At 40.4% G+C, this 27,976-nt stretch overlaps 3 protein-coding genes across 7 annotated transcripts in view; all 3 read right to left on the bottom strand.

Annotated features, from left to right (window-relative positions):
• LOC131226059 (mitochondrial Rho GTPase 1-like) overlaps positions 1 to 5,024 on the bottom strand; it is a 55,591-nt gene extending 50,567 nt beyond the window's left edge. The window contains exons 1-4 of the mRNA XM_058221730.1: positions 4,675 to 5,024; positions 4,081 to 4,360; positions 814 to 990; positions 392 to 643 (exon numbers count right to left, since the gene is read on the bottom strand). Coding sequence (XP_058077713.1) covers positions 392 to 643; positions 814 to 990; positions 4,081 to 4,360; positions 4,675 to 4,889 — 924 coding nt within the window. The 5' untranslated portion in view covers positions 4,890 to 5,024. The remainder of the gene's footprint in view (positions 1 to 391; positions 644 to 813; positions 991 to 4,080; positions 4,361 to 4,674) is intronic.
• Positions 5,025 to 10,626: 5,602 nt separating this feature from the next.
• Positions 10,627 to 16,386, bottom strand: LOC131226058 (uncharacterized). 5 transcript variants are annotated; one of them, XM_058221727.1, is made up of 4 exons: positions 13,551 to 14,013; positions 12,976 to 13,455; positions 12,307 to 12,737; positions 10,627 to 12,221 (listed from the first exon to the last, which is right to left on the bottom strand). In XM_058221727.1, exons 2-4 carry the CDS (start codon positions 12,998 to 13,000, stop codon positions 11,655 to 11,657), a joined length of 1,023 nt encoding a protein of 340 aa, XP_058077710.1. In that variant the 5' UTR covers positions 13,001 to 13,455; positions 13,551 to 14,013; the 3' UTR covers positions 10,627 to 11,654. The 5 variants fall into 5 exon arrangements, 4 of the variants coding, with proteins under 4 accessions (XP_058077710.1, XP_058077711.1, XP_058077712.1 ...); XM_058221728.1 differs by having other exon boundaries at positions 12,976 to 13,779; positions 13,872 to 14,012; XR_009161637.1 differs by lacking the exons at positions 12,976 to 13,455; positions 13,551 to 14,013 and having other exon boundaries at positions 10,627 to 11,191; positions 11,303 to 12,221; positions 12,307 to 12,923.
• Positions 13,025 to 14,363, bottom strand: LOC131224998 (uncharacterized). Its single transcript, XM_058220427.1, has 4 exons — positions 14,097 to 14,363; positions 13,872 to 13,967; positions 13,551 to 13,779; positions 13,025 to 13,455 (listed from the first exon to the last, which is right to left on the bottom strand). The coding sequence occupies exons 1-4, from the start codon at positions 14,361 to 14,363 to the stop codon at positions 13,025 to 13,027; spliced, it is 1,023 nt and encodes a 340-aa protein (XP_058076410.1).
• Positions 16,387 to 27,976: the final 11,590 nt, after the last annotated feature.

The raw sequence follows: 27,976 nt of genomic DNA, 5'->3' as shown, positions 1-27,976 counted from the left end.
ATGGTCCCCCAATTCTATAAATATTACTCGCCCAAGTCAAAATTTGTAGGTCAACCAAGTCTAATCGGAGTCCCGAGTTTGCCAACCTTGGATCAAATAGTAAAAACCAAGTATGCTAACATAATCCCAAATGCTTATATCTCCATGCATTATTTGCTCCAATTTTTCATATTCAAGAGCCTTTTGAATTGTAATTAACTAGAAAGGTCTAACTACAGTTACATATCATACAACTTATATTCCAATGAGACTTCAGCATTAAGAAGCCCATATTTTGAGCAAAGGTCTTGTAACCATCATGTGTCGGTTGAGGCCACTTTCTAGAAGCTTCACAGTCTACCCTGCAATGATGGAGCTAAAAGGACCCTAAGTTGGTAGATTAGAGGCATACCTGATCAGGAGCTCGCTTGAATGTAGCTGGAATGAGATCATCCCTGAGTTTAATGTCGTTGTCGTACCCAAACTTCCTCAAGACAGTCCATGTTGTTTCAAGACGACCTTTTTCAATAAAAAGTGCATGAAGAAACAGAAATCCAGTCAAAGTAAGACCGCGGTCATTAACCCCCTCAGGCAACTTGTCTTGTACAACCTTCTTAACACCAATTATTTCAGCGGGCTGCAATGGAGCACTAAAGCATCTAACCTGTATGCATGAATAATACAGTCATTTAAAACTTTAGTTAATGATGTAGATGCAATTTGCAATTTACTTTGAAACACAAACATATATAGGACAATTATTTGAGCAAGACCAAGTAAAAAAAGAAAAAAGAAATAACATGACAGCACAACTCCTACAAACAGAAAAGTAACCTGAAAATCATTCAATTCAGAATCACTGAGAGCTCCATCTCTATCATGATCGCAAAGAATGAATAACCGCTTCAAAGCCCTCACACATCGAGGCTTTAAAGTCTGTGTTTCCTGATCAAATAGTGGGGCTGTTGGATGGAGCACTGCCTTTTGAGCATAATAAAAAACCTCATGAACCTGCGAAGGAAGACATTTTCCTGTTAATTTCTGAGAGCACAAGCCAGGAATACAGTAACTAAGGGGCTGTTTGATAAAAACATATTTCAGCACTTATCACTGAAATTTGATATTTTTAGTGATTTTCCATGATTCAGGTCGTTTAGCAAATCCAACTTATCAAGTGCTTAAATTAATTTTCACTGAAAATATGGTGGTGCTGAAGGCTGAGAATGGTGGTGCATTAAAATTTCTTTTCACCTTTTTTTAATGACAACAGGATATCCCTGCCCCTTTAAGGCGAGACCATTCCCTACAGATGCACGCAATCACCAACCAACCACGTGCATCGGGTAATCCTTTTCACTTTTGACTAAAACATCCTTAAAAATTATTTCAAAATTACAATTCAGCACTTAAATTAATTTTCAGAGCTTATTTTTCTGTTTATCAAATGGAATATCGTCAGCACAAGAAATTCTGTCTGAGCTTGCCACAAGAAATCCCGTCTAAGCTTTTCAAGACTTGAAAGAACTTGTGCCAGAAGTGAAGGGGGAGATTAAACAGGGCCACTTTAATTAGTGTGATATGACCCCCAAGCGACAAATATCAGGATTTCCATCTATAGCTAGCATCCTCTCAAATCCTTCCACCACCTCATACCAAAGGTGAATTACTAGTTTGCCCACGCAGAGAGGTAATCCCATAAACTTAGCCAGTAGAGGTCTGGCTGCGCATCCAAAAATCCCAGCTATTTGCTCCACCTCATCCATCACCATTCACACCCCATACATCTTACTCTTGGATAAATTGATTTTAAGGCCAGAAACAACTTCAAAGCATTTGACAATAGTATACATATTTTCCACCATGACAAGATCCGCATTGCAAAACAAAGTGTCGTCAGCAAAATGCAAATGAGAGATGGGCTGTTGCATTTCTTCTACCTTGAAGCCTCTAATGAATCCTTCATCTTGACCGTTATCAAGCATTCTTACCAGAGCCTCGACCACCATAAGAAACAAGAAAGGAGATAAAGGGTCTCCCTGACGAAGACCCCTACAACGTTAAAAAAAAAAAAAAAAAAAACCTTTCAGGGATCTATTAATGAGGACCGAGAACCAAGCCGAGCCCATACATTCCCGAATCCACCTTCTCCATTTCATCCCACATCCCACTCTACACATCATATAATCAAGGAAGCTCCAATCGACATGATTGTAGGCTTTTTCTATGTCCAATTTGCACACTACACCTTTCTCTCCTTCTCTATGTTTAGAATCAAGGCATTCATAAGCTATTAAGGCGTTATCCAAAATCTGTCGACCCGGAATAAAAGAAGTTTGATTGATGGAGATAATGCTACCTACAATCCTCCTCAACCAAGTCGCTAAAACCTTCACCAAGATCTTATAAGGCCCACCTATAAGACTTATCAGCCTAAAGTCTTTTAAAGACTCCGCTCCATAGGTCTTGGAAATCAAAGCAATGAAAGATGCACCAAGTTTGTACAGTAATCGGCCCCTTTCATAAAATTCTGACATGAAGCTCAAGGCATCCCCTTTAACCACCTCCAAACAAATCTGGAAAAAAAAAAATGCCATCTGGAATCCATTGTTGAATCAAAGAGCCTGTAACATTGTGATACAGGCATGAACCTGTCCTGGACGATTGTTATTAGTGCTGCTAACCACTACTTGAAATAACATTGTGATGGCCGATATAAATATAATGGTCTCTATGATGGTAACTGCCTCAAAGTCTTGTGTTGTTAACATTACGATATATGTGTGTGTGTGTGCAACATTTCCCAAAAATGCCCATATTTAAAATAAAATACAATAAAAAAGAAAGAGAGAGAGAGAGAGAGAGAGAGAGAGAGAGAGACCCTATTTACAGCCACCCAAATTCAAAGCAACATCCATCATCTCTACTTCTGCAACGGAGTAGTAGAAAGTTTTACCATTGAATGACCAAACATAGAAAGAGAATGGTGGCATTTGGTAGCTGCCGTCAAATTTATGCCCTAACTTCCATCGTGAAACATGAATCCAAGAAAGAGAACAATGCTGCTAGATAACAACTCCCTTTTCCATGAGAATTCCCTTTTAAATAATCGAAAAAATGAAAACAAGTTCACATCACCATTTTTAGTTAACTATTAGGAGTCGTTTGGACGCCTGTAAATTGGGCTAGCCGTAAATGATTTACAGGCAATGTTTGGATGCTGAAAAATGCCTGTAAATCATTTACAGCCTTTAGCTGAAATCCCCCTGAAAAGCTGTGATTTCATTTGCCTGTAAATCATTTACAGCCTAACAGCTATAATTTTGAACTTTTAGCTGCAAGTGAAATCCCGTTAAACAATTTACAGGCTGCCCAAGCACAGACATGTAAACACGATCCTTTAGTTGCAAATGAAATACCTTCAAACAATTTACAGGCCACCCAAACACAGATCTGTAAACACATTACAGCTTCAAGTCAAACAGAACACGCTGCACATCATTTACCTGCAAATCACTTACCACTTACAAAATTTACAGGCATCCAAACGAGAAGCAGCTTCCCTTTCATTAGGAGCGAAGCATGGGAAGGTTGGGTCGGGTTGAGGGTCAGCCAGAGCCTGACTCAACATTAAGAAGAACAACAAGCAACCTGTCCCAACCCGAATTCCAACCCGAGTTTCCCAGCCCTAATTCCTCTATATTCGACTCAAGACCAAATACATGTGATTACTCCCATCCGCACCTGACCCGACCCAGATTTGCTCAACCCAAAGCTAACCAGATTTCAAATTGGGTTGGCATTTTCCAACCCGAAACCCACACCCAAGGACCTTGATAGCCCAACCCGAACTCGGTTGGGTCAATCAGGTTCAATTAACCAAACCCAAGTTGCAGACCTACTTTTCATTACCTAATGTTGATGGTCAACCACTTGTTAACGTATTTGCATGACACTGATTGTAGAACCTTGTTGACATGACCTAACAGAGAACGATAGTTATTTAGATCAGTGGCGGAATCCAATCCAACCCGATGCAGTAAATTTGCAACACAAGCTTCCAAATGGACATAGAAATCGGCAAATAACTCATTATGTACTTACCTGAATTTGTTTCAATGCCGAGCATTCTATACAAGTCTCGATCTCCCGAAACTGTTGCATGATCGGTGACATCACCAGCTCCAGGCTAACCTGCTGCTCCTCTCTCAAATCCAACTTGCACCCAACCACGATCACCGGCACCTTCACATCCAGCCGACGAAGTTCTGGAAGCCAGTACGTGCTCAGCCGATCAAGCGTGGCCGGTTCATCACATGCATATGTCAGTACAACCGCATCTGCCAACTTCAATTCCTGTCCGAGCCTACTCCGGTGCTCCGGACTAACCAAAATGAAGACAAATGAGACAAATTACTCCATCTAAACGATATGAAAAGCATCAGAAAGGATAATAAATATGACTAGGTGGGCCCCAACTTTCAGGTGGGCCCCACCTACCATGGATGAGATATACGTCAAGAAACTCTCCTTCTGAGCAATCCCAGTTATCCAATACCCAAGATTGGACAATTGAAAGAAATGCCGCAGATGGTCCACCGGTCGGATGGCTACGATTGTTCTGATTAATGGCGTATCCCACCAAACGATCGATCCGGATCACGTTCGGATACTCGCTGCCACCACAAGCATACGCACCTCGATGAAGTATCGATGATGGTGATCGGGACACGGTCGGGGTAGAAATCCGGCGGCAGGCGCGTGGGAGGGAGCACGGGTGGGGTGGTGTCGGGGAACGAATCGGCAGCTGCGGTGACGATGAGGCTGGATTTTCCGGTGCCGCGGTCGCCGACGACGACGATGCGGACGCTCGTCTTGCCACCGAAATTCGCGGCATCAGCTGATGCTGCCATGAAAATGAGATTGAATTCTTGAAAAAACACTAGCTCGGGGTGGTTTTAGATTCTTGAAAATGAGAACGGATTCTTGAAAACCCTAGTTTGCTGATGGTGGCTGCAAACCTTGGGAAAGAAGGAAAATGACAACAGCGGCCGTTCGGGCATGTATGTAAATGCATAGATGCTCCTGTACTCTCGGATCACTGCAAGTTACAGTGCTCCTGCCTCCTAATTGCATCGGGCCATTTTGACAGTCCAACCCACTAATCTAGACCGTTGATTTGGTTCATAGAAACTTTTATGGGTCTATGTATAAAATTGTTCTTATCTGACAAATATTAACGGTTTGATCAATGGTTTTTAATATGGACGGTCAAAATAATTTACACAAACATAAGTATGATCAACAATTGGATCCATCTTCTTGGTAGAGCCTATCATGGATTACTTATGATTCTACAGAATCATTTTTTTTAGAGAATTTTATCCATCCCATCCATGGCTTCGAAAAGGGATGGCTGTGGAAAATAAGGCCAAATTAAGTATGTATTGGATCGTCAGATTAATATAATTGTTCTGTGGTAGGCCGGAAAATGTTTTCTGAACCCAACAGACGGTTCAGATTTATCGATTGCATTGTCAAATTGAACTATGGGAATTAGGAGCACTATAAATTATAATGCTATGAGAGCAGTGGAGCGTTTATCGCGTATGACGACAGCGCTCCGATGGAAGCGGGAGCCGATGTATTGTATATCTACGCCGTCCATTCATTCTTCCATTGTATTTTAACGAACGGGGATTGCCCACTGACGCTGCCCGAAGTGGCTACTGAATAGTGCTATGTGGGCCCACCACAATATATATTTTATCCACACCGTCCATCTATTTTTTCAGATCATTTTAGGGCATGATCTTAAAAAAGAGACTGATCCAAATCTCGAGAGGACCGCACCACAAGAAAAAGAAAAAATAGCCCGTGATGTTTATTTGCCGTATAAGCGGCTGATGAGATTAGACATGTTAGAAAAAGAAAAAATAACAAATATCAGTTTGGTCCAAAACTTTAGTTTTTCACCCCGTCTCCGGTGACATGATCATTTGAGATTTGGATATGGTTTATTTCAGTTCTTAAAAAACTATAGAGAATAAATACATCAAGTGGGCTCATCAGTAGGGGTGCATTAGAGCTGGGCATGAATCAACTCGACTCACCTAACTCAACTCATTTGGACCTAGCTTGACCCGAAGCTCGATCCAACTAGACCCCACTCGATTTGAAGCCGACTTAACTTGAATTCAAGTATCTCTAACCCTACACACTGCATCCGACTCGATCTCAAACCCTCTCTTCCCCCCTCTTCCAAGCCCCATAACCACCAACCAATATCACCTCTCTCTCTCTCTCTCTCTCTCTCTCTCTCCCCCCTCTCTTCCAAGCTTGGCAGCCACCCATCACCATCATTGGATTAACCACCGTCCTCCTCTCTCTCCTCTCCACTCCCTCTCTTCATCTCTTGATCTAAATTGATGCCAATTTGAACTAAGTTGGTGCTTTTTACCTCGTCGAACTCAGCTCGGATTAGGCACTAGGCAGTTGAGGGGAACCATTTATGTATAAAATCCACTCCGCTCATCACCACATCTAATCTCATGGAACAGGATAAACAAAATGGGAGGGAACTCTCACAGTTGATTTTTGTGGGGTACATGATATTATGTATACGTCATCCAGGCCATTCAGACCCTTCGTCTAAGCTGTAACTGTCTAACTTGTATGAAGGTTAATATCAAAATTCAGACGGTTTTGAAACGCAGGTGCGCGCGGATCTACATCAAAGGTAGGTGTTCCTCCTATCTGTTCCAAATCGTGCAGCCCACGTGAGTTTTGGACCGGTGTGATTTTTGGAAACGGTAAGAAGATGAGAATTCACATCTGATGGACGGACTGGATGTGCTGCGTGCATCATATAGACCGACATCTTCCAACTCAGCGTACTGAGTAAACTCTGCGGGTGTGAATGTGCCAAAAAAACTGTAAGGCCCACCGTGATGTGTCCGTCTTATCCACACCGTCCATACATTTTGACAGCTCATTTTAGCCTAAGAGCCCAAAATTGAAGCATATCCAAAGCTCAAGTAGACCACACTATAAGAACCAGTAGGAATTGACGCCTACCGTTGAAAACTTCTAAGAGGCCACCGAAATTTTGGATCAAGGTTATATATGCGTTGTCCCTTCATCTCTGTCTGTGTGTCTCTATGAACAGTTTGAATGATGACAAATAAACATCACTTTGGCCATAGGAAGGATTCAAAGGTGCATGTTGCTACTTATACTGTTTGTGGTCGATTTGAGCTTTGGATATCATTCAATTTCCGAATCATGCCCTTAAATGTGATGATAAAACGGATGAACAGCGTGGATAAGACACATACATCACAGTCGACCCCAAAATGTTCACTCTTTATGTTATAGTACAATGAGTTGCCTGGTACGTGGATTGCATCAGGTACCCGGGGTCATTTTTTACTACAGATTCTCCCTATTACTCACCTTTTTTATTCAATTTAAATAAAATTTATCTTACTAAACTATACGTCTATCCATAAACACAAGTCATTTTACTTTTTTCAGCTGTTTTACCCTGCAAACTAAGATTTCTGTCGTCCAAAATCTTATTTTCATACCGTAAAAATCTACGTAGGGAAAATCTACTTTTCCCACAGTGCTACGACATGTTCACTTTTTTGTTTTTTTTTAACACACGCACCCCCTTACCCGCACCCCCACACACTCGACGGTGGGATTCCACAACTGAGCATGAGTACGGACTTACTCGACAATGGGTGATAAATGATACTCGGGCGCTTAAAAATTTTCTTAAAATTACACATGTAGAATATAATTATACACAGATAAACAGTAGAACGAATTATTTCTCCTAGCTTAGATGTATCATTAACCAAACATTTCGCTTATTTGATTAATATCAGATGGGTGAACATTTATTGGACGATTAAAAATGATAAACATCCAATGGTTTCTATTTCAACAAACAAGGGTCCAAGAATCAACGGCCGGGAATGAAAAAACAATCTGATTTTGGTGGTGTAACTTATCTACGGTAGGATTCACATTTCAGTCTGCTCAAATCAAGTTCAGACTGCCTGTGTATCAAGCTTCGTAGTCTCCCACAGTATCAAATAACTCCTCCTGTTAATCAACGTATAGACTTCCATGTGAGTTTTGCACCAATTACAAAATGGTGAATTGGTGATGGCTCATGTTCATCACGTGTGGCACTAACTTACAGATCCAGCCATTCAAATCATGGACTCCATTGTGAATGGATTGTATATACAAATCACATTGATCAAGTGATCGCAACCATCCAACTAATATCTTTGACATGGATGGTTAAAAAATAGTGGGTGGTCCAAATTTGTAAGGAAAACCAGAAGGTTGCCATCATCTTATGCTAAAATTCTCCATCCAAAGTCTTCTGAGAGATTAGGACAGTCTGGATTGCTGTACAACTTATTCCATATGTAAGTTTGAAGAGTCACCACCACTTTATAAATGGTACTGAAGAGTAAACAAAGAGGAGGAGTCATTTGATAATCTGGTTACGCTTGATACGCAGCCAGACAAATTGTACACGTGGCATAAATTAACTGAAAGTAAGCCGCATAAAGTGCGTAACGAACTGTAAATAAGTCACAGTCCAAAATCAGATTGAACAATGTGTAGACTTGTTTCCTGAAATTGAACCAAATGGATAGTTTTCATTTCAGCCGTTGAATTAATGTCCACCAATCCGATAGTTATGTGATCGAACAAACACCATATCTGGTTTTTGATACATCTGGGCATTTATATCTGAGTGCATGCATATCATCCATCACACTCGGCCAGAGTATCAAGGTTCTACTCAGACACATTATTGCAGAGACGGAAGAAGTACTTTACGTCGGATGCAGAAATCATGAGACGACTAATAGACGCAACATGATTTGGTTAGTACGGTGGGGCCCACGGGCATCCCAGGCTGATGAGGAATTGATTGAGTCCTGATGCATCTCATCCATTTTATACAAGTGGGGCTCATATTCCGTTGATCCAGACGGTTTATCTTATGGGAACCACTGAAGATGGTGGATGAGCCAAAACTCTTCATGAATGTTCAATCCTATCCATCAAATCATACGACATTTTCGTGGGCCAGTTGCTGTATTTTTTCTTAACCGTCTATTTGTACAGCAATTAAGAAGAACTTTCGAGACTCACCCACCCAGAGTAAAGTTCACGAGATCAGCGGTTTAGATCACCAGTACATGGGCCCATAGGCTGCCCTTAAGATGGGATCTGGGACGTCCCTGGCCCACCCATCCGGTTGAGACGCATGTGGGTTGATTGTATACCGTTGATTTTTCATTTTCTTTTGTTACGTCCAGCACAAAAGTCAATCCGTGCATCTGGCGGGCCTCACCTTTTATATTAGAAAAACTGTTATTTATACCAAAATCTAGCAAATCATGTTGACGACACAAATTGTTACACGTGGCATATATTTATTTAGTTATCACGCAACGTTAAAAAATTAGATAATATATATTACAAAAGTAATATCCGAATAAAAATGAATAGTTATCATGTACGCTTCATCATAAAAGTATGTTTGACTGAGGCAAATCATGACTGAGAGAATGGTAACCGTTCTTGCCTGACTGGATACACATGGAGGCACTACGTGGGCTACTAGAGTTCTCTTCAACCTTCAGTAGGAGAAGTTATAAACAACACGAGCAAACACGCCCATCACCTCAATTAATGCAAACTCAAATCCTTCACCGATGCAATAATGGTGATTATCTTAATGTAGCATCTTAGCTTAGTTCTTCCCCACGCATCAATCGTGGACCATTAGTATAGAAGTAGCGTCAGTCCGTCCTTGCCACCAGCCGACCTTACTTGACTAATTCACAGTTTTTGATCCAGCATTGTAATTCCTTTAGGGCCCGTTTGGACGGGCATATTAGGGTGGAGTCGATGGTAGTAGGTTGGCTTGCACAGAAAACGATGCGATTTATTGCAGAACAGTGGATCGTCTCCTATCCAGCTGGATTAGCCGATCTAGCACATAAATCGTGTGCGCGTTTGGACGGGCGGGCAAATCCAACCGTCCTAGATCCGGTGGATGTTTGGCCGGGCATGCAATCCCATGCAATCCAACTACAGGAGTGTTTGGACGGTCTAGAATAAATAACTGACGGTCACTGTCAGTATTTGAAAGGGTGCATTCGACGGGATTGGGTATCCCACAGGGCACAAGATGTCTGTGTCTCATCCAAGCCATTTAATGGGTACCGTCCAAACCAATGTCTCATCCACACTGTCCATATATATATATATATATATATATATACATATATATTGTCCAATCCAATGGTCAGTACAGAAACTCGTAAACACTGTGTGGTCCACTTGATCTTTGCCTATCTACAAAATGGATGTGAAAATTTCAAAATAATCATTGTCTACAAAAGACGCAAGCGAGATCTGAAGTTGTAACATTGCTGGTGGGGCCCACTGTATAAACGTTGGAGTGTTTAAGGCGTATCTCACTACGCAAAACGATTTCAACATATTCCTCAGGGACTGTCCATGTCAAATATGGGCCGCACATTCATGAATGTGTTCCATCCATTCCGTTCATTTCAAGCCGATAGAATTAAAACATCCATGTCAAAATTAAAACTATAGGTGTCGACAGATATCAATACCACAAAGGATTTCCAAAAACCTACTCGTAGCCTATAATATACTAAACCATCACATGGCTATAGTCCACAAAAACCATAAACATAAGTCAAAGAAATAATCAAAGTTAGAACAATAATATTTAAAATTTAATTATAATAAGCAATGCAAAAAAGAGAATCAGCAGCCCCACGAAAATCGCAAGGACTTTCTCATTATCCGATTGATCAAGATCATCAGTCGATGTCGCCCTCTCCAGCACCTCCTGTCTCGTATGGGTCGACTAATGGGTAAACCCAGTTGTAGCGTGCTGGATCTCGATCTCAGCAGATGCAGCGGCAACCTGTAAACACGGAGACGCTGGTAGTGGTCTGGATGGTTCACATGCCTTGCGGAAAAAACTGTCCCAGCATTCTACGGCCTCCTTCCAGTTTCGAAACGCGCGGTGCCTACCGCCACTGTATCCCTCAACTTCTACACACGCCTCATCCCAAGTGTTATATATCCTAGGGCGTCGTCCGACAAGGACAGCGTAAAACTTTTCTTTACCCATCTGCAATGGCATGCATAGATCATGTAGTTGATATATGAAAGAATGAACATCCGTAATTCAAATAAGCAATACTAATCATATATTCTGAATATCAAAGTCGTATGTACGTACCCTTCCTGCATTATATGAACTGACTAATCCAATCTGAGTTAATGTGCGTAATGCAAGCATGTGAGTAGATATACCGAATTGCTTCCATAACATACTTAGTCATTAAAATAGCAGTCATATTGGTATACGTTAGGCATACCATTCCATCACACAAAAATCCAAAATATTAAAAGAAAAAAAAAACCTATCAGTATACAAAAACAAACATGACAAACAATATAAGTTATTACATGCCCAAAATAAAAACCAGCAAAACAAACCCATTGACCACACCCTGTCATATAGAACTAGCACCTCCATCACCAAAATGATCACGGAGTTTTTCCTTTAACCACTCCACTCGGCACTCAGGTCAAAGACTAACAAAGAACGACGCCAACATCTTGTCCTTACTCAGGATCTCACCAACATCGATAAATTCTTTGGTATTCAGGCCTTTCACCTCCTCGAGCACATCAAGTACTGTCTTAGTACGATTAACCTGTTTGCCAAGCCCAAATTTCATCATTGACTCGGCAACGGTATTCAATGAGGCCCCGAGTACATCACATGGACGAGGCGGGCGCGATCGTTTCCTTGTTACTATCCCTCCGCGAGTACCATCGGAATCAGGAATGCTAGTGGGAGTGTCACGGGACCCGTGATGTCCCGTCGCAGGACTGTCCGATGGTAATGGAATGGTCCCTGTGGAGACTGTGACGTAATCCTCTGATAGATCTATCGTATCATCCATATCGTCATCAACAGAATTCCATGCTTCATTAAGGTCTCGCTGTAGACGAGAAGAAGATGCCAACGCGGCCATACTCCTGCTGCCTCGTACGTAGCGACCCGTGGCTTGGTCAGATCCGCATATTATTGCGAGGTCATCCATCCTGTCGATTCGTTTACCGCGGAGTCTAGCAGCATTTGGGTGAGACTGCCAGAGGAATAAGACAGGTGTAATAATGAGTAAATATTACATAGAGATGGATGATAGGAAATTCAAAACCAGTAAAACGTACCCTGAGATATTGCTCCCAGACTTCATCAGGGGCTGTCACAACCATCCTCTCCGTGTCCCAACCGAAGCCACTCGCTGCCAGCATGTCCTTCACTGCAGTATACTCTCGCTTGTAATATCTCACCCGATTGAACACGTTTTGCCATGTGACAAATACCCCAGTGTGCTTTGTAACTTCGTCGGCCGCAATCTGGTACGCCTCCCGCTTGAATCCGTTATCAGCCTTACGGCCTAGTGCGACCTGTTCGAGGAAAGTGTCGAACAGTATCTGGTCCATAGCACTTGTCCATTTGATCTTTGGCGCTCTAGATGAAGGCTCCGCGAGAGATTTCATGGTTTTCACACGTGGTGAACATCGGGTGGCTACCGGCGGTGTTTTTACCGGTGACTGGGTCGGTGTGGATGTTTCGTTAAAGGAGTCTGTCATTTCACCTGAATATGAAGTAGGTATGATTTTTTTGCAAATTGCAACTATAATCATTAAAACAGCAAATATTAAGATAGGCTTATATAATATAAATTCACAGGTCCTTATAACAATCTAACAAACCACCAAGTGTGTAACTCGATGACCATAATTCACTAGTTTTCGACGTTAAATAAACCTAAAATATAGCATCACCAACTTATGTATGAAAATTAAACTGAAATTATCATCATCTGCTCCTACTATTTTGTTGAGCATCTGCCCACATTCTCGCTGCAATGTCATTGTTGATTCAATTCCAAGCATCTTTTTCACGCTGCGTTACTCGAAGTAACCATTGCCGCTCGTAATTTCTTGATAGCTCTTGTGGCGTTGGGATACCCTCCACATCAACACCAGATATAGTAGCGAAATCACTGTCCTGTGGAGACTCATTTTGGACATGTATATAATTGTGTAAGACACAGCAGGCTATCACAATCTCGACTTGTGTTTGAAATTCGTACTGCATAGCGCTCTTCAAGATGGAAAATCTGCCTTTCAATAAACTGAAACATCGCTCGATTGCATTGCGCAATTGTGCATATTGGTAATTAAACAGCTCCTTCATGTTCGCAGGAGCTCTCCCGGTTTGATATTCTTGTAAGTGATACCGAACGCCCCAGTATGGAGCCATAAATCCAGGTGAATGAGCGTATCCAGCGTCGACAACATAATATTTTCCTATACATTCGAATCAAGGTTATATATTAAGTGAAAAACTGGATACAGTCATAGTTAACAATTAGATAGGCACTTTCATAACAGATATACAGTACCGTTTGACACAAGTAAGGGATCATCTGATCGGGTCAATGCATTATGTAGCACTCTCGCATCCGAAGCAGAACCCTCCCAACCGGCCAACACATATGTAAATTTCATATCGAAAGTACACGCTGCCAGTACATTTTGGGAGAGCACCCCCTTGCGATTGCTGAAGCTCGCGTGGTCAACCGCCAACACATGCGCTGGAATGTGTGTACCATCAATTGCACCGACGCAATCCTAAATGTGAAGAATCGACAACCATGAAGTGACCGTACATTGGAAGGAAATAAAAAATACGGACTTAGAAAACACACCTATAACAAATATACCTTAAAGTAAGCAGACCAATTTGGATTTGTTTGAATCTCTGACGACGGCTCTATGATGGCCGGTTTAACTAAATCAGGGTACATTGATATAATTGCCTGCAGCACACGGTGAAAGTGCCGACTGACTGTCTCACTCGATTAGATAAATCTATGACCCATGACCCGGTTACGAACATTGTGTCCCAACGTGTGAAGGAAAATAACTAATTGTTCTTCAAGACTAACATTACGCGTATCACGGAGTCGTGTCTTCTCGCGTAGCAGCGCACACAGTTCAAAAAAGGATTCTCGATTCATCCTAAGCTGATCTACACAATCTTTGTCGCTAGCCCGAATAATAGAATTGATGAACCTTGCTCGCTCATCATCCCCATGACGCGCCGGTTGCTTGAACATGTACGTATGACAATATTCCCCAACAACCTGCACATAAGCTGCCACCGCTTGAAAGACAATTGTACTATCTGCTGATTCCTCATCTGACGAATCCATCGTCAACAGATAACCTACACTCTCACGTGTGTATTTCTCATAAATATACATTGCAAGCAACAGTGGGTACAAATCTAAATATTGGATGGAGGTATATATGTATATGACTACTTAAACCTCCATGGTCGGCCTCTAACAGTGGCTATAATGCTTACTTGTGAGTTCTAACTGAGCTTAGAGCAACCATCAATGGCATGCATAGAAAAGTGTCAACAACAGCAGTGCCTACTATTCGTAGGCCCTGCTGAGAAAGAAAATTCATCCAGTCGTTTGATGCGTAATGAAAGGTGGTAGAAAAGTAAAGTGGAAATAAACCTTATAGATCTATTCATTTGTGGACCGTTGAAGAAAACAGTGGAAGGATGTAAATTTCCTTTGCTCCACCATCAATATGTGTTTAATCCATGCCATCCATTCATTTGGTAGTTCATTAGGTCATAACTCAAAAAATAACTAAAAAAAATTTATCCAGTCTCTTGCCGAACAATTATATTTTAATAATGGTCTCTAATAACCCCTGCTTATAAGATTAGTTGCAAGAATTAAAAAATTGGCCCGAAGGTACTATCTCTCTCTTTATATATATATTCGAGATTTCATATCGATGGAAGAACAGGTGGTCTCAAGTTGTTTGTGGGTGAACATAATTAATGATCCATCCAGTTAAAAAATTCCACCCATCATGTGCATCTGACATTCAACCTTCCAATAGGTTTGCACCACCTTGAGGAACACATTTTGCAGACTCAAGTGTGGTAAAGTTTGGGATTTTCAAAAGATAGGAGTGTATAGTTGTACAAATCATGTTTTTAAACCTTTTAAGATCAATTCGTAATTACGTATATATTAATTTCCAAATCTTAACATAGACAGTGAATCTCCACTGTTTCCTCTCGTCAGGCATACTTGAGTTAGGATCCACCTCAATTTAGGTCATATGTCTTAAAATGATCTTAAAAAACGTATACACAGGGTGGATTTCTCATGAACGTTGCGGTAGCCCCACCAGGCATCTGGCAGATATGGAAAGGACGGAAGAGCACTAACTGCAACTGAGGGTTGTAAAGGATTGCTGCAACCCCAAGTACTGTGGTACCCATTATTATTTGTGTCTTATATCCACTCCGTCCATTCGTTTCACCATATTTTTTTTGGCAGAGAAAGTAGGGAGGTCCAAAACTCAAGTGGTCCACACCACAAGAAACAGAGTATATTGAATGGTAACCTGTTGAAACCTTCTAGTTGGCCACAGGAGCTTTGGATCAGGATGATATTATTTTTCCATTCATTCAGTTGGAATTAACCTTATGAACGGATTGGATGGATATAAACATCAAGGTGGGGCTTAGAGTGATTTCAACAATGGGCGTTTCCATCAGTATCTGTTTCCTCTGGCCCATCCAATGGGGTTAAAAGGGAACTTAGATGAACCTGTAGATAATTGAACCATGGGCCCTGATTGCACACAATGAAAAGATGTCTCCTGTGCAAACAGGCCCTAAATATGCTTTATCAGTTACCCATACAGGAACAAGAAGAAGACATGATAGATGAGAGAGAGCTTACAGAATGCAAACAGCAACATACCGTATCCGTTTATGTGGTTTCGCTGCAGACGAGAGAATGGTCAGCAAATTATATGACTCTGTTGAGTGTTTTCCCTGCATAATCAAGATGTAAAATTGTCCCATATTTTTTTCGAAGTCATTAACTTATACGATATTCGAAAAATTTGCTGGAAGGCTGAAATATAAATTCAGTTTCCGAATGAAAAATTTATCTAATACAGACATCATACTGCATTATAACATTTGCCAACTGTATGCATATTGGTGAAAGATCATATGAAAAAAAAATGCTCTTTAAAACACATGATCAGAGAACCCAAACTTTGGTTAAGAAGAAATTGCACATAATATAAAAACCAGACATTCATGAAGAACAACCCAGGCCAATAACTAAACTCATTTTCAATAACCAAACTGTTGGTAAGATGAAATGCTAGAGAATGTAGAAAACCAGATATTCATGAAGAACAATCCGAACCAATTTCAAAGACAATCAGAGAACCCAAACATCGGGTAAAATGAGATTGTCAAGGAATCTAAAAATCAGAAAATCGTGAGCAATCTTTGAACACCAATTTCAACACTAAACACTAAAGTACAAGAGCTAATTCCTTTATGCATAATGAAGGAAACCTCCATGTCAAAATATTCAAATGGCATGATAACAGATTTTGAATCAAAACAGATCTTAATATGGGAAAATACTAGAGTATATAGTTTTGCCACCTTCATGCATATTGAAGCAGACCCACTGTATAACAAAAGGTTCACTCACATTCAATAACCAAACTTTTGGTAAGATTAAATACTAGATAATAAAGAAAAGCCAAATTCAATGACAGTCAGAGAACCCAAACATTGGGTAAGATGAGATTGTCAGGGCATCTAAGAAGCAGAAAATCGTGAGCAATCTTTGCACATCAGTACAGAACATGCAGAAGAACAGATGTTGAATCAAAACAGAATGACAAAATATATGAAAGATGGCGTGAGAGCAGATGTTGAATCAAAACAGATGATCAAAGAAATTACTAGAGTATAACGGCTGCCACCTCCATGCATATTGAATCAAAACCCATAAAACAAAAAGTTCATTCATATTCAATAGCCCAAACTTTGGGTAAGATGAAATTGTACAGAATATAAATACCAGATAATCATGGAGTTCAGTCTATGCCAAATTCAAAGATAGTCAAAGAACCCAAACATCGGGTAAGATGAGATTGCAGAGAATAAAAAAATAGAAAATCATGAGGACTGTGTGTACCATCAATTTTAGGGATAATACAAGAGTATAAGAGCTGCCACCTTGATGCATTATGAAGAAAAAAAGTATGACAACATATTCCAATATGGCATGAGAACCGAAATTTGAAATGTGAAGCTGAAATTGCACAGAATCTAATAAACAGAAACCATATAGCCACATCTATTTGAAAGAATACAACAAAATGGGTGGGAGTAACCGTACCAGAGATCGGTCTCAACTCCAATAGATGAGATCAATGTACTTCAAGTCAATGAAACCAACAAATTAGATAAGAGTAACCATACCAGAGATCCATAGAGAACAAATAAGCAACAGATTCCTCTACAAACCTGGATTTTAATGAGGATGCTCCACTAGAATTTCGATAGCATAATTCAATAACGAAAAAACAAAGGTCCCTCCCACATACTAACTGGTATAGGTTGAAGTCATTTTGGACCCGGTAAGTAAATTGGTTTGGGTACACGTCCAGGCAGCTGGCCATGAAAAAAGCAAAAACGGAAAAGAAAGAAAAGAAAAAACGAAAACAACCTCTCTAGTATCCACCATTGTTTGTAAATGGTGGATACCTCTTAACAGACTGCAAATAGTAACCATCTCCAGGCTAACAAACATGCAACAAGAAGAAAGAGCAGAACTTGCAGTCCAATGAATCGACATATGCCATGTTTCTGAAATAAGGCCCGATTAAAGTTAACAGAAATCATGAACAGCAGTACACAGAAAACTCAAATGGCCAAAATCCACCAATTTATTAAGATTACGCAAAACCCCCAATTTTCTGATATGGCATAGAATGTAAGAACAAAATCGAAAAACCCTCAAATATGCGAAACACTAATGCGAAATTGGCCTACAGAAAGATTAAAGCATATGAAGAAGAAAAGAGACAGTATATATGAAGTGTGATACAGAGATCCAACATGCACACCTATTCGATTCAAATTCGGAAGCCATGGCATCTTCCCAGACAGCACAGATGCATCTCGGAGGGACTAAGCCTAGGGATAATAGGGGTTACATCACAGGCATGAAAAACCCCCATTTGCCCTCGCAGAAACCACGGAAATATAACAATAAAGAACATGCAGGACCAGTCGACAACCACAACAGGGCGTTCTCATGCCCGGGGCGATGAAGAAGACATACCTCAGATTTCTTCCCATCCGTGAGCTCGCGATGGTCTCGACCGGTAGATGAATATGGCCATAGCATGACCTGAAAGAACTGAACTTATAGGAGGATTTCAGCAGAAAACCCTCCTCCCGCCATGACTCCCGCCAGCAAGTGATGACATGCAATCCCATCCGCGGTCCGTATGATGGACTGAGACGATGCAGGGATGGGCTCGAGAAAATATCACCTGCAGAGAGAAATACAGGGACGGATTTGCTCTATCCCTCGTCTCATCACCTCAATCCAGCGCTATACCCTATCCACCTGACAGAGTCCGCCGCCCAAATAGGCTATCATATGATGACCGCTGGATTTGACCATCCAATCCCGTCCATTCCCTCTTAATACGGGCGAATCCACCTGTCCAAACGGGCCCTTACATCAGTACATGCGTGCCGAATTGAAAGAATATTGTTGGCCTTAGGACTTGTTCGCTTACGCTCATATGCTAGGTCGACATTAGTTTTTTGTAATATCTGAAATTGCCAACACCCTGCTCACCAGCACAATGTTGTTGCTACTCTTAGCCAACACCGACGATCTCACCTCAGTGATAAGAAATTGTGACTGATTACGTTTGGAATCCGCATCCATCTCCATCTATTGTCGACCATTCAATCATACAACTACGGCATCTTCGAAAGTCATTGATTGACAAGGCAAAAAGACCTCATTGGAGGGGGAACCCTAGCCTTTGCAAATTGCATGGTTTAACATAAGTACAAAATTGTCTGAATAAATGGTAGTCGATCGACCCAACGCCGATCTATCTCTATGTCAGGGGTCAACAGTGATCATGGTTTGGACTAGACCCACATCGATCTTGGCATGCCCCCGCACACCAAGATAAGCACACACGTGATCAAAGAAAACTACACCAACATCGTTTGTGGCACGCCTAGTGGGACATGTGTACAATTGTCAATTGAATATTACGACAACATGAGTAGGTGATCTACTCGAGGTAGTGGGAGCATTGAAGAACGGGACCTCAATCAGGCACTCGATGCATCTCAGATGTGGGCCGATTCAAATGTCTTGAATCCTCCACTTCCGATCATCCCGGAAATAGGATTGTCACTCCAGAATAACTCTACGGATGTTAATGAAGTTCTTGAAAATGTCAACAATAGCATAAGGGAACTAACCAAATATGGAAGAATGCAAACCGAGTATTCCAGAGCTTAGGCTAAGTGTGTTAGGGCTCAAACTAAGGCTATTAATAAGTTGATAATGTTCCTTCAAGATATGATGCCAAATTTCCACTAGTATAACATGGAAATACCGCAATTTAGTAATACTCCTCTATAGTCGTTGATTTTTCCTCCACGAAATGTTTAGCCAGACCCAAGTCTGGTGGGACAGAATATGCCATCACCGGTAAGTATAGGAGAAACGAACAAAACGATCGTCTTAATGGCCTAAATGAACTGATTATGATGTACCTATTGCAGGGAAATATATGCCGAATAACGAAATACCTGGGGTCATATTCCGCTTGCCCAAGGCGTACAACCTCAAGTAGGTAATCAAGGACTTCAGGATACAAGAGGAATCACTTTATTAACAACCAACTGTGACAAGTTGATTAAGTTGATTAATGAAGTGAACCAATCAACACCGTGGTCGTCATACCAATCAGTCTACTTATCGTACATCGTATATTGACTAGGTTGATAGGTATGCTGAGGTTCCAAGAGGCACCAAGATTATAATATTTTCTTTATTCTATGGAAACACCGGCAAATATACAGTAGCATATATTGATCATTTTATTGTGCAATACGGCGAATTCTTGGCAAACGAGTATGCAAAGTTGAAGTTGTTCGCAAATTCGTTAATGAACACCGCATTTACATGGTATATTAATTTACCAGCAAATGTAGTACAATCCTAACAAGATATAGAAGAAATATTTCATGCTTAATTCTATCGAACTGAGCCAAAATTCTCTTTGGCTGACTTGTTGCACTTAAGACAATTTTCAGGCGAGTTGGCTGAACAACACACTACACGGTTTAAAAAAGTAAAAAAGCAAATGTTGGGGTTTCCTTCCAGAAACTCAGTTTATCAAGTTGGTCATAGAAGGTCTAGACATCAAATTCTGAAAAAAGTTTGAATGAAAGAACTTTGAAGATTTGATCGATCAATCGAATAGAGCAACTATATACAAATGACTTATTCGTAAAGAAAACCAACAAAAATATTCATCATCATGGACATACTATCGTGATCCAAATTTTGAGATAGTCTTAGCCGAAATAAACCTCAATAAACCATTCATTTGTATGGCTTTAATGAAATCAGAGGATGGATCATCTCTTTAATGTCCTAATATCGAAAAGGGAACTGCTCAGTAAAGTAGAAGGTTTTCCTTTGATTTCACAAGGCTGACAAGATATTTGATCTCTTACTGGCTTCTAAATTCATTAAACTTCCGTTAAAGTAGAGGATCCCTTTGACAGAGAAGTTGAAGAAAATATAATATTATAAATGACATGGATCTCGATCTCATTATATTAAAAATTATGTTACTTTCTCGAACATGATTTAAGACAACATCAATTTAGGAATGCTTAAGTTTTCGAAAAGAGAGAGCAGAGCCATGTTAGTCGACACCAATCCATTTCCTATAATGGTGGGAATCAACGCGTCGATCTAAGGAACATGAATACCCTCAGGAAAAAGGTGAAACTTATACCAGTAACAGGACAAAACAATCATCATCTGAAGTATGTTGATATGTAACCTAACCTTGAAAAGAACACTAAGGGCAATGTTCTTTTGTGGGTCAATTAGTTGAAGAGGGGAGCCAATTGTGTGAGTGTTGTCATGAAGACGTCCAATGACAGTATTTGTCGAGAAAATATTATACAATAATGAAATGAACAAGTTTATAAGGTTGTCGTATTGTGCAGATTCCAAGGGATGATCACTCAAAGAGAGAATGTCATGGCCTAAATGAAAAGAACATTGATAGAGGATGACTGGAAACGGCTGAGGATGGTTAAACCTACTAACACTGGCTAATCGATGGACTTGAGTGGTGCATCCTAAATTCCCACGATTCTCGTCGAAAATGACAAGGATGTAGAAACGTGATTGGCAACGGTAGAGAGTGACAAAAAGAATGATTAAAATGTAAAATCCTCTCCAAAATAAATCAAAAAGACCAACTATATATGGTCAATATGCTCCCAGTCAAGTCAGAGTTTAGAGGATTAACTTCAATAGAAAGCAAAAGGCCAAAACAATTTATCTGCCCTAACTGTGTACCTAACAACCAATGTGATCAAAAGATATACTGCAAAGTCAAAGAAAACGAGGCCGTGGGAGAAGAATAAAGTGATCCCTTAGAGGAAAGTCTTCTGATAGAGGAAATGTTGGCAAATGCGAATTTTGCTGAAAAATGATGCTAATTTTTAACAAACTAAAAAATAGAGGATGACAAAAGACTTAATGAACAAGAGATAACAACAATAACATTTAGAACATTGCCACCATTACAAGTAGAGTGCAATATGGTATTCATGCTTCCACTTAATTTTTTGCTAAAATAGATCGGCCGAAAATATGAAGGATGATGTCAAAGAAACCGAAGCAGTGTTGGTCAAGGAAGAAACAACTGAACAAAGATCGGTAAGGTGCAAATACAAGTCCATGATTACTATAGAGCAAGGTGTGCATTCGAAAAAATATGATCTTTGACCAACCATCTAACGTAATGTTACAACATTTAAAACATTTGTTCATATCAGCCCACACGAATGGATGCCACGTTCCATGCATTATGGTTGACAATGGAGCAACAGTTAACATTCTACCAAGGAATATGTTAAAAATGTTTGAGAAAGACCATTCTACATGATTGCTGCTGAAGTTATGGTTATAGACTTATACCGGTGGCGTCACTGATGCGAAAAGGAATTATATTAGTTGAGTTAATAGTGGGAAGTAAGAAGGCACTTGCAGGATTTTTTGTAGTTTCATCGATGTCAAGCTTTAATGCCCTCTTGGGTCGAGGTTGGATTCATGCAAACTATTGCATTTCGTCATCATTACACTAGTTCCTGATATTTTGGAATAAAAGGAATGTGGAGATTATTTCGGCCAATGACAAGCCATTTTGTGTGATGTCAAATGCAGTGAAAGTCTATTTTTATGAAGACAACATCGGGCCAACGACTTTTATGAGTCGAGATAAGCACAAACAACCAATCGGAGTGTCAGTATCTAAGAACTTACTGATCAGAGTAAATGATATAAGCAGAGCCACATACAAAGAATTAGTTATACCGAAAACACTTATTGTATTTTGGCCAGGGTAATCATACATCATCGAAGAGTTGCCAAGATCTGTACAATATTAGAAGAGGAAGAGATAGCCAAACTCACTACTTGGGCCACTAAGAGCAAGGGCTCATAAGAAAGGTGAATCAGATAACAGTTGTCTAATTAACATAGCCGAGTGCTTATTGGAACATGATGAGATTGCTGATGATGGTATTTTCATGAAAAGCTGGAGGTTGCTCTAGCCAAGCTTGATAACTTGAAAGCCGATGTGCAAGATCCGATAGTTGAAATCAACTTGGGGACTGACCAAAACCCCGAACCGACTTATATCAGTGGGTCCTTGTCACCATAGGAGTAAGAGGTAATGACTAAATTACTCCATGATTATAAATAATATTTTTCCTGAGATTATCATGAAATGTCAGGTTTAAGTCGCAAGTTGGTAGAACATACATTGCTCATAAACTAAGGTTTTCGACTTGTTAAGTAGCCTCCGAGAAGGATGACCATTCAAGTTACGGCTAAAGTGGAGGAAGAGGTTGAGTGACTACTAAAGGCTGGTTTCATTCAACCAATTAGGTATGCCGAGTGAATCTCAAACATAGTCCCGGTCGTTAAAAAAATGGCAAGTTAAGAGTCTGCATTGATTTCCGAAATTTGAATTATGCGACCCCAAAAAGATGAATATCCTGTACTAGTTGCAGATCAGCTAATATTTGAGCAATAGGTCATAAAATAATATCATTCATGATGAACATTCTGGTTACAACCAGATTTATATTGTAAAGAATGGCATGGCTAAAATAGCTTTCAGATGTTCATGAGCCATTAGAATATATTGTTGGAAGGTTATGCCGTTCGGTCTTAAAAATGATTGTACAACTTACGAGAGGGCCATGAACGCCATTGTCCATGACATGATTGGTCGAACACTAGAAGTGTATATTGATGATGACATGATTAAGTCCTTCGATTTTATTGATCATCTGGTTCATTTGCAACAAACCTTCAAGTGTATGAAAGTGCACAAAATAAAAATGAACCCTTTAAAATGTACATTTAATGTTTAAGTAGGGAATTTTCTGAGTTTCATAGTTAATCAGGGAGGCATTGAGGTGTTGAGATTCATTAAAAACTCCAAGAGCTTACAGTCGTCTCACATGAACAAGCATAGATTTTAATCAACTATCCACAAGGAGATTATGCGGCTCAGATGGCAGCAAAGTCTTGACCTCCTTCAAGAAATCAACTTCAGACAGCTGGTCGAAAGATGAATAGGGTTGGAGAAGAATTAATCACTTGTTCGCATGGCTCCAAAAGCTAAAGAAGTTGACTTTGCAGTATTTTTATATCTGCTAAAGCCCAATGAGCAAAGTATTAGCTCATACTTATAAAAGGTCCCACAAACTCTCCAACACGCGGTGGATCGATCGAAACTGGCAACTAGTTTTCGAAAAGTAGAATATGAGGATCCAACATATGGGAATCTACCGCAATTGGAGCGAAAATCATTGCTGGTGCATTATAAGAAGCAATAGGTTCGATAATATCATACTCTTGTACCGGTCTCTCAGTGAAATCGATTTGGCTGGTTATCTCATGGACCAAAGGATCTAAAGCATTGATGGTAGCAACCGGATTAGCAACATCAATAACATGATCAGTATGCTCTACAGCTCAAGACATGATAAATCCTTCAACTAGAAAAAGATACGATAGAGGTTTGGATTGTGCAGTTTTAGGGCAAACTGAACGTTAGCATCTGACGAGTGCATCATATTCAGTTTCTTCTCCTCCTTCTCCTCCTCCTCCTCCTTTTTCTTTCTTGTTACCTTCAGGAGGGCTATATATCTCTACTATAGGTGTTGGTGAGCCAATAGCTTCTTTTGACATCCTAGTCGATTCACTTATCTTGGCCACTATCACAAGTAAGGCGGGAGTGGTAGTTGTTGCTTTTATATCGTTTCTAAACTTCATACTAGGTTGAATTTTCTTTACTGTTTGATATCAAAGGAGGTGGTGAAGAATTTATAGAAAAATAAATGCAAATGAATACAGACGGAGTAGCTATGTCGTTATGTACCCAGCGTTTGACCTATCATTGTTGAATGGTTCGACAACCAGTGACCAACAACAGTCACTCCAGATCTAATACACTCGGCTAATGCAAGAGGAACTCTTGGGAATGGGGCCAACTCTTCACATAACACAGATAGGTCAATTTTATCTTATTCTCATAACCATACCAAGAACTACTCACGACACCTTAAAGCATGTTGCATGGGAGGTTTATATGCGTCAAAGGGTATCATGGGATTATACTTCAAATGATAAAATCGTTCAAATTGTTGGATGACCGAAATTTGGCTAGAAATACCTACTTTGGTCAATCCAGAGGCAGTACGCTTTTGCTTCTTCTTATGCTCTTCATCTTGTTAAGGTTGAGATGAAGATCTACTAGTAAAAAAGGTAGAGCTTCTTGTCGAGGAAGTTATTCTTTTGCAAGAGGTAGTTAGATCAGCATGCAATGCTTTAGGAGATGAATGAATAGATAATAACCTTTCAGTGACTTCTTTAGCTAGGAGAAGTCGCCAATTATCATGGTAAGTAGCCCACCATGCTTTAAAAGAATTCGTAGAGATGAGCTTGTCAGGGACCGCAAGCAATTTAAATAATAAAAGAGCTTGGTTGTAATGAGTGAGGGTGTTGAGGGTCAAATATTGCATATCAGACCTAGTTATTGCTTGATTTTACGAACATGATACTGTTTAACGCCTGTTTTAATCATGTTTATGTTGTAAGGTGGATTTATAAGTGTGGACTGAAAAAGATGCTAAATGCATGGAATTAACTCTCTAGAATCACCAAGGCAAGGGACGGACCCCAGGGGACCAAGATCGACGGATTTACATGACAGAGATTCGAGAAAATTGAGAAACTGAAGCTCAAGTGACCCGAAAATCAGCCAGAATGCAAGATAACAGGGTTCTCACCATCCGTCTGACTCGAAACTTCATACATGGCCCGAGGACCATAAATTAACCGTACACGTCGAATATCAGCTCCCGTCCTATGGAAGTAGCCCAACAGACAGATCATCCCCTTAAATCCTGATTTAGAGCCCACCTGGCATCCGGATATGCTTCAATTATGATCTCAACAAGTTAAATAAGCTGGAAATTCAGATGAACAGAGCGGATTTATCATGAACATCACGAGTGGACCCCACTAGCAATGCCAGTGCACAGTGCGTAGGTGCACTCCACGTACACCATATCCTATAAAGTCGGTTAGCGTGTGCTGACCGACTCAAAATCATCTTCCACGCCAGCGGTCGGACGCACGTCCACCGGTTGATTGCTGTGGGGCCCATCCATCATCCATTATGATGATCAGAGCCGTCCATTGTGTCTTTGGGGTAGGCAAGACCCTCACCTAGGTGGAATTTTTGGCCCATACACGTGTATGCACGTGGATTGTTAAAAAATGTAAGATGAACGGTGAATTGAGTTAGTATAGTGGGCCACACAAGAACCTACCAAAACTACTCCTTCCCAACTGGTTTTTCGCCAGGATTTCAATGCATGGGGTGGATTTCTCACTAGACATCAATGTGGGGCCCACCGATCATCACAGCACCGTAAACTCTATTTCGCAAATAGAGCCTGCGGACGAATTTTGTGGGCCACCACCGTGCTTCATCAGTCGGATTTGAGCTGTCCATCAGAAGCCTACGCTCCCTATCATCCAAGCTTAGATGACGGAATTGCAGGAAGAAATGGAGATCGATTTTTAACCGTCTAAAAGGAAGACGAACGGTGCAAGAAGAACTCTGGTGGGCCACACCAAATCCAATCCAAAAACATCCACACCTGGATGGTTTTTCAAGATCAATCCAATGGACGGACTAGATTTTTCATAAAACATCGACGTGGGCCCCAATGACTTTAGCAACGTAGAGGATGGTGCTCTACTCGTGAAAACCGGACGCTATCCACGTTTTGCGAGACAGCTGCGTAAAAGCTCCAACCGTTCTACTCTTTCGCATCCTCTCACCGCCTTTGTGGTGCGAAAGTTCCACCGCCCTTGGCATGTATAAAATACAAGAGATAAGAGAGAGGGATGACATGGAATTTGCAGGGGATGTGGAGCAGAGAGAGAGAGAAAGTAATATTTATATTTTTTTATTGTTTCCTTTTATTATTTCTTTTAAGATGTTTAGCCTAATCATGTCTATTCTATGCTAAACCTCTTAGCCAGGGCTAAGAGGTGAAGCTTGTAGCGTGATAGGAGACTTTGTGCTTATGCCTTTTGTTTAGATTGAACTGATGTTGATTTTGGTTTAATCAAGGAAATATTTTTAGTTTTTAATGGTCTATTGTGACTAAAATTACAATGGGTCTGTAATAGCTTTGAGCATGTTCTTTTCCTTATCTTGATGATGACGTCAGGAAGCCCCGTTGTTCACCATCGTCTCCTAGGCATAGTCGGATGACGGTACCCTTCCTAACCTTCATATATCTGTTGATTGGTTGGTAATTAGTTTGATTTTGTTGTTTACTTTGTTTCCTGGGCATGGTTTGGTGATGGAATCTATTCTAATTCATACACATTTCATCTCTTGAAAACTATATCAAAGGAAGTTCAATCTTGATTTCCATGGTTACACTCTTCAACTGGATGAAGATAGGACTCTAAGTCCAGTTGAGTTCTTGAAGTAGGCATAAGATTTCCCTGGTCTCTACAAGTGGATCCTTTGAATTCCTAGTTTCCTTCCTCTGAATTCCTTAAGTTTTAAATTAATATTTCACCATTATTCCTCAAATTACAATCGATTTAGATTTTATCTTGGTCTAGTTCTAGTTCTGTTTAATTTCAGATTACGTACAGGTTTCAGTCCCTTGGGATTCGACCTCGGTCTCACCGAGTTTATTACTACATCACAACCCTATACTTGGGGAGTGAACAGAGGGCATGAGCTATTTCACTGAGTGACGTGATGTGATGACGTATAGGCTAATTGAGAGAAAGTGGCAATAAGAGAAACAAGATGGATTGACTGAAACCAAATTGTAGAGTGAAAAGATTAGGAGAGTAAAACTCCACATTGTTCTTTACATTTTTCCCATGTTAGTTTCAGCACCATCGACCAGTATGTCTTTGACTACAATATAGCTAGCCTAAGATTGACAACGGCTAGTAGCATATATAAATCACTTGCATCAAAATGTTTCCAATGAACCAATTTGGGCTAATTTGTCTTCCCTTAAAAGGACAACGTCTAATCATGATGATCGAAGGGAAGC

Source organism: Magnolia sinica, chromosome 14 (genome assembly GCF_029962835.1).
Source record: "Magnolia sinica isolate HGM2019 chromosome 14, MsV1, whole genome shotgun sequence".
NCBI classification, from domain to species: Eukaryota; Viridiplantae; Streptophyta; class Magnoliopsida; order Magnoliales; family Magnoliaceae; genus Magnolia; species Magnolia sinica.
Note: the sequence above shows the minus strand (reverse complement) of the source record. Positions and strands in the feature narration are given on the sequence as shown.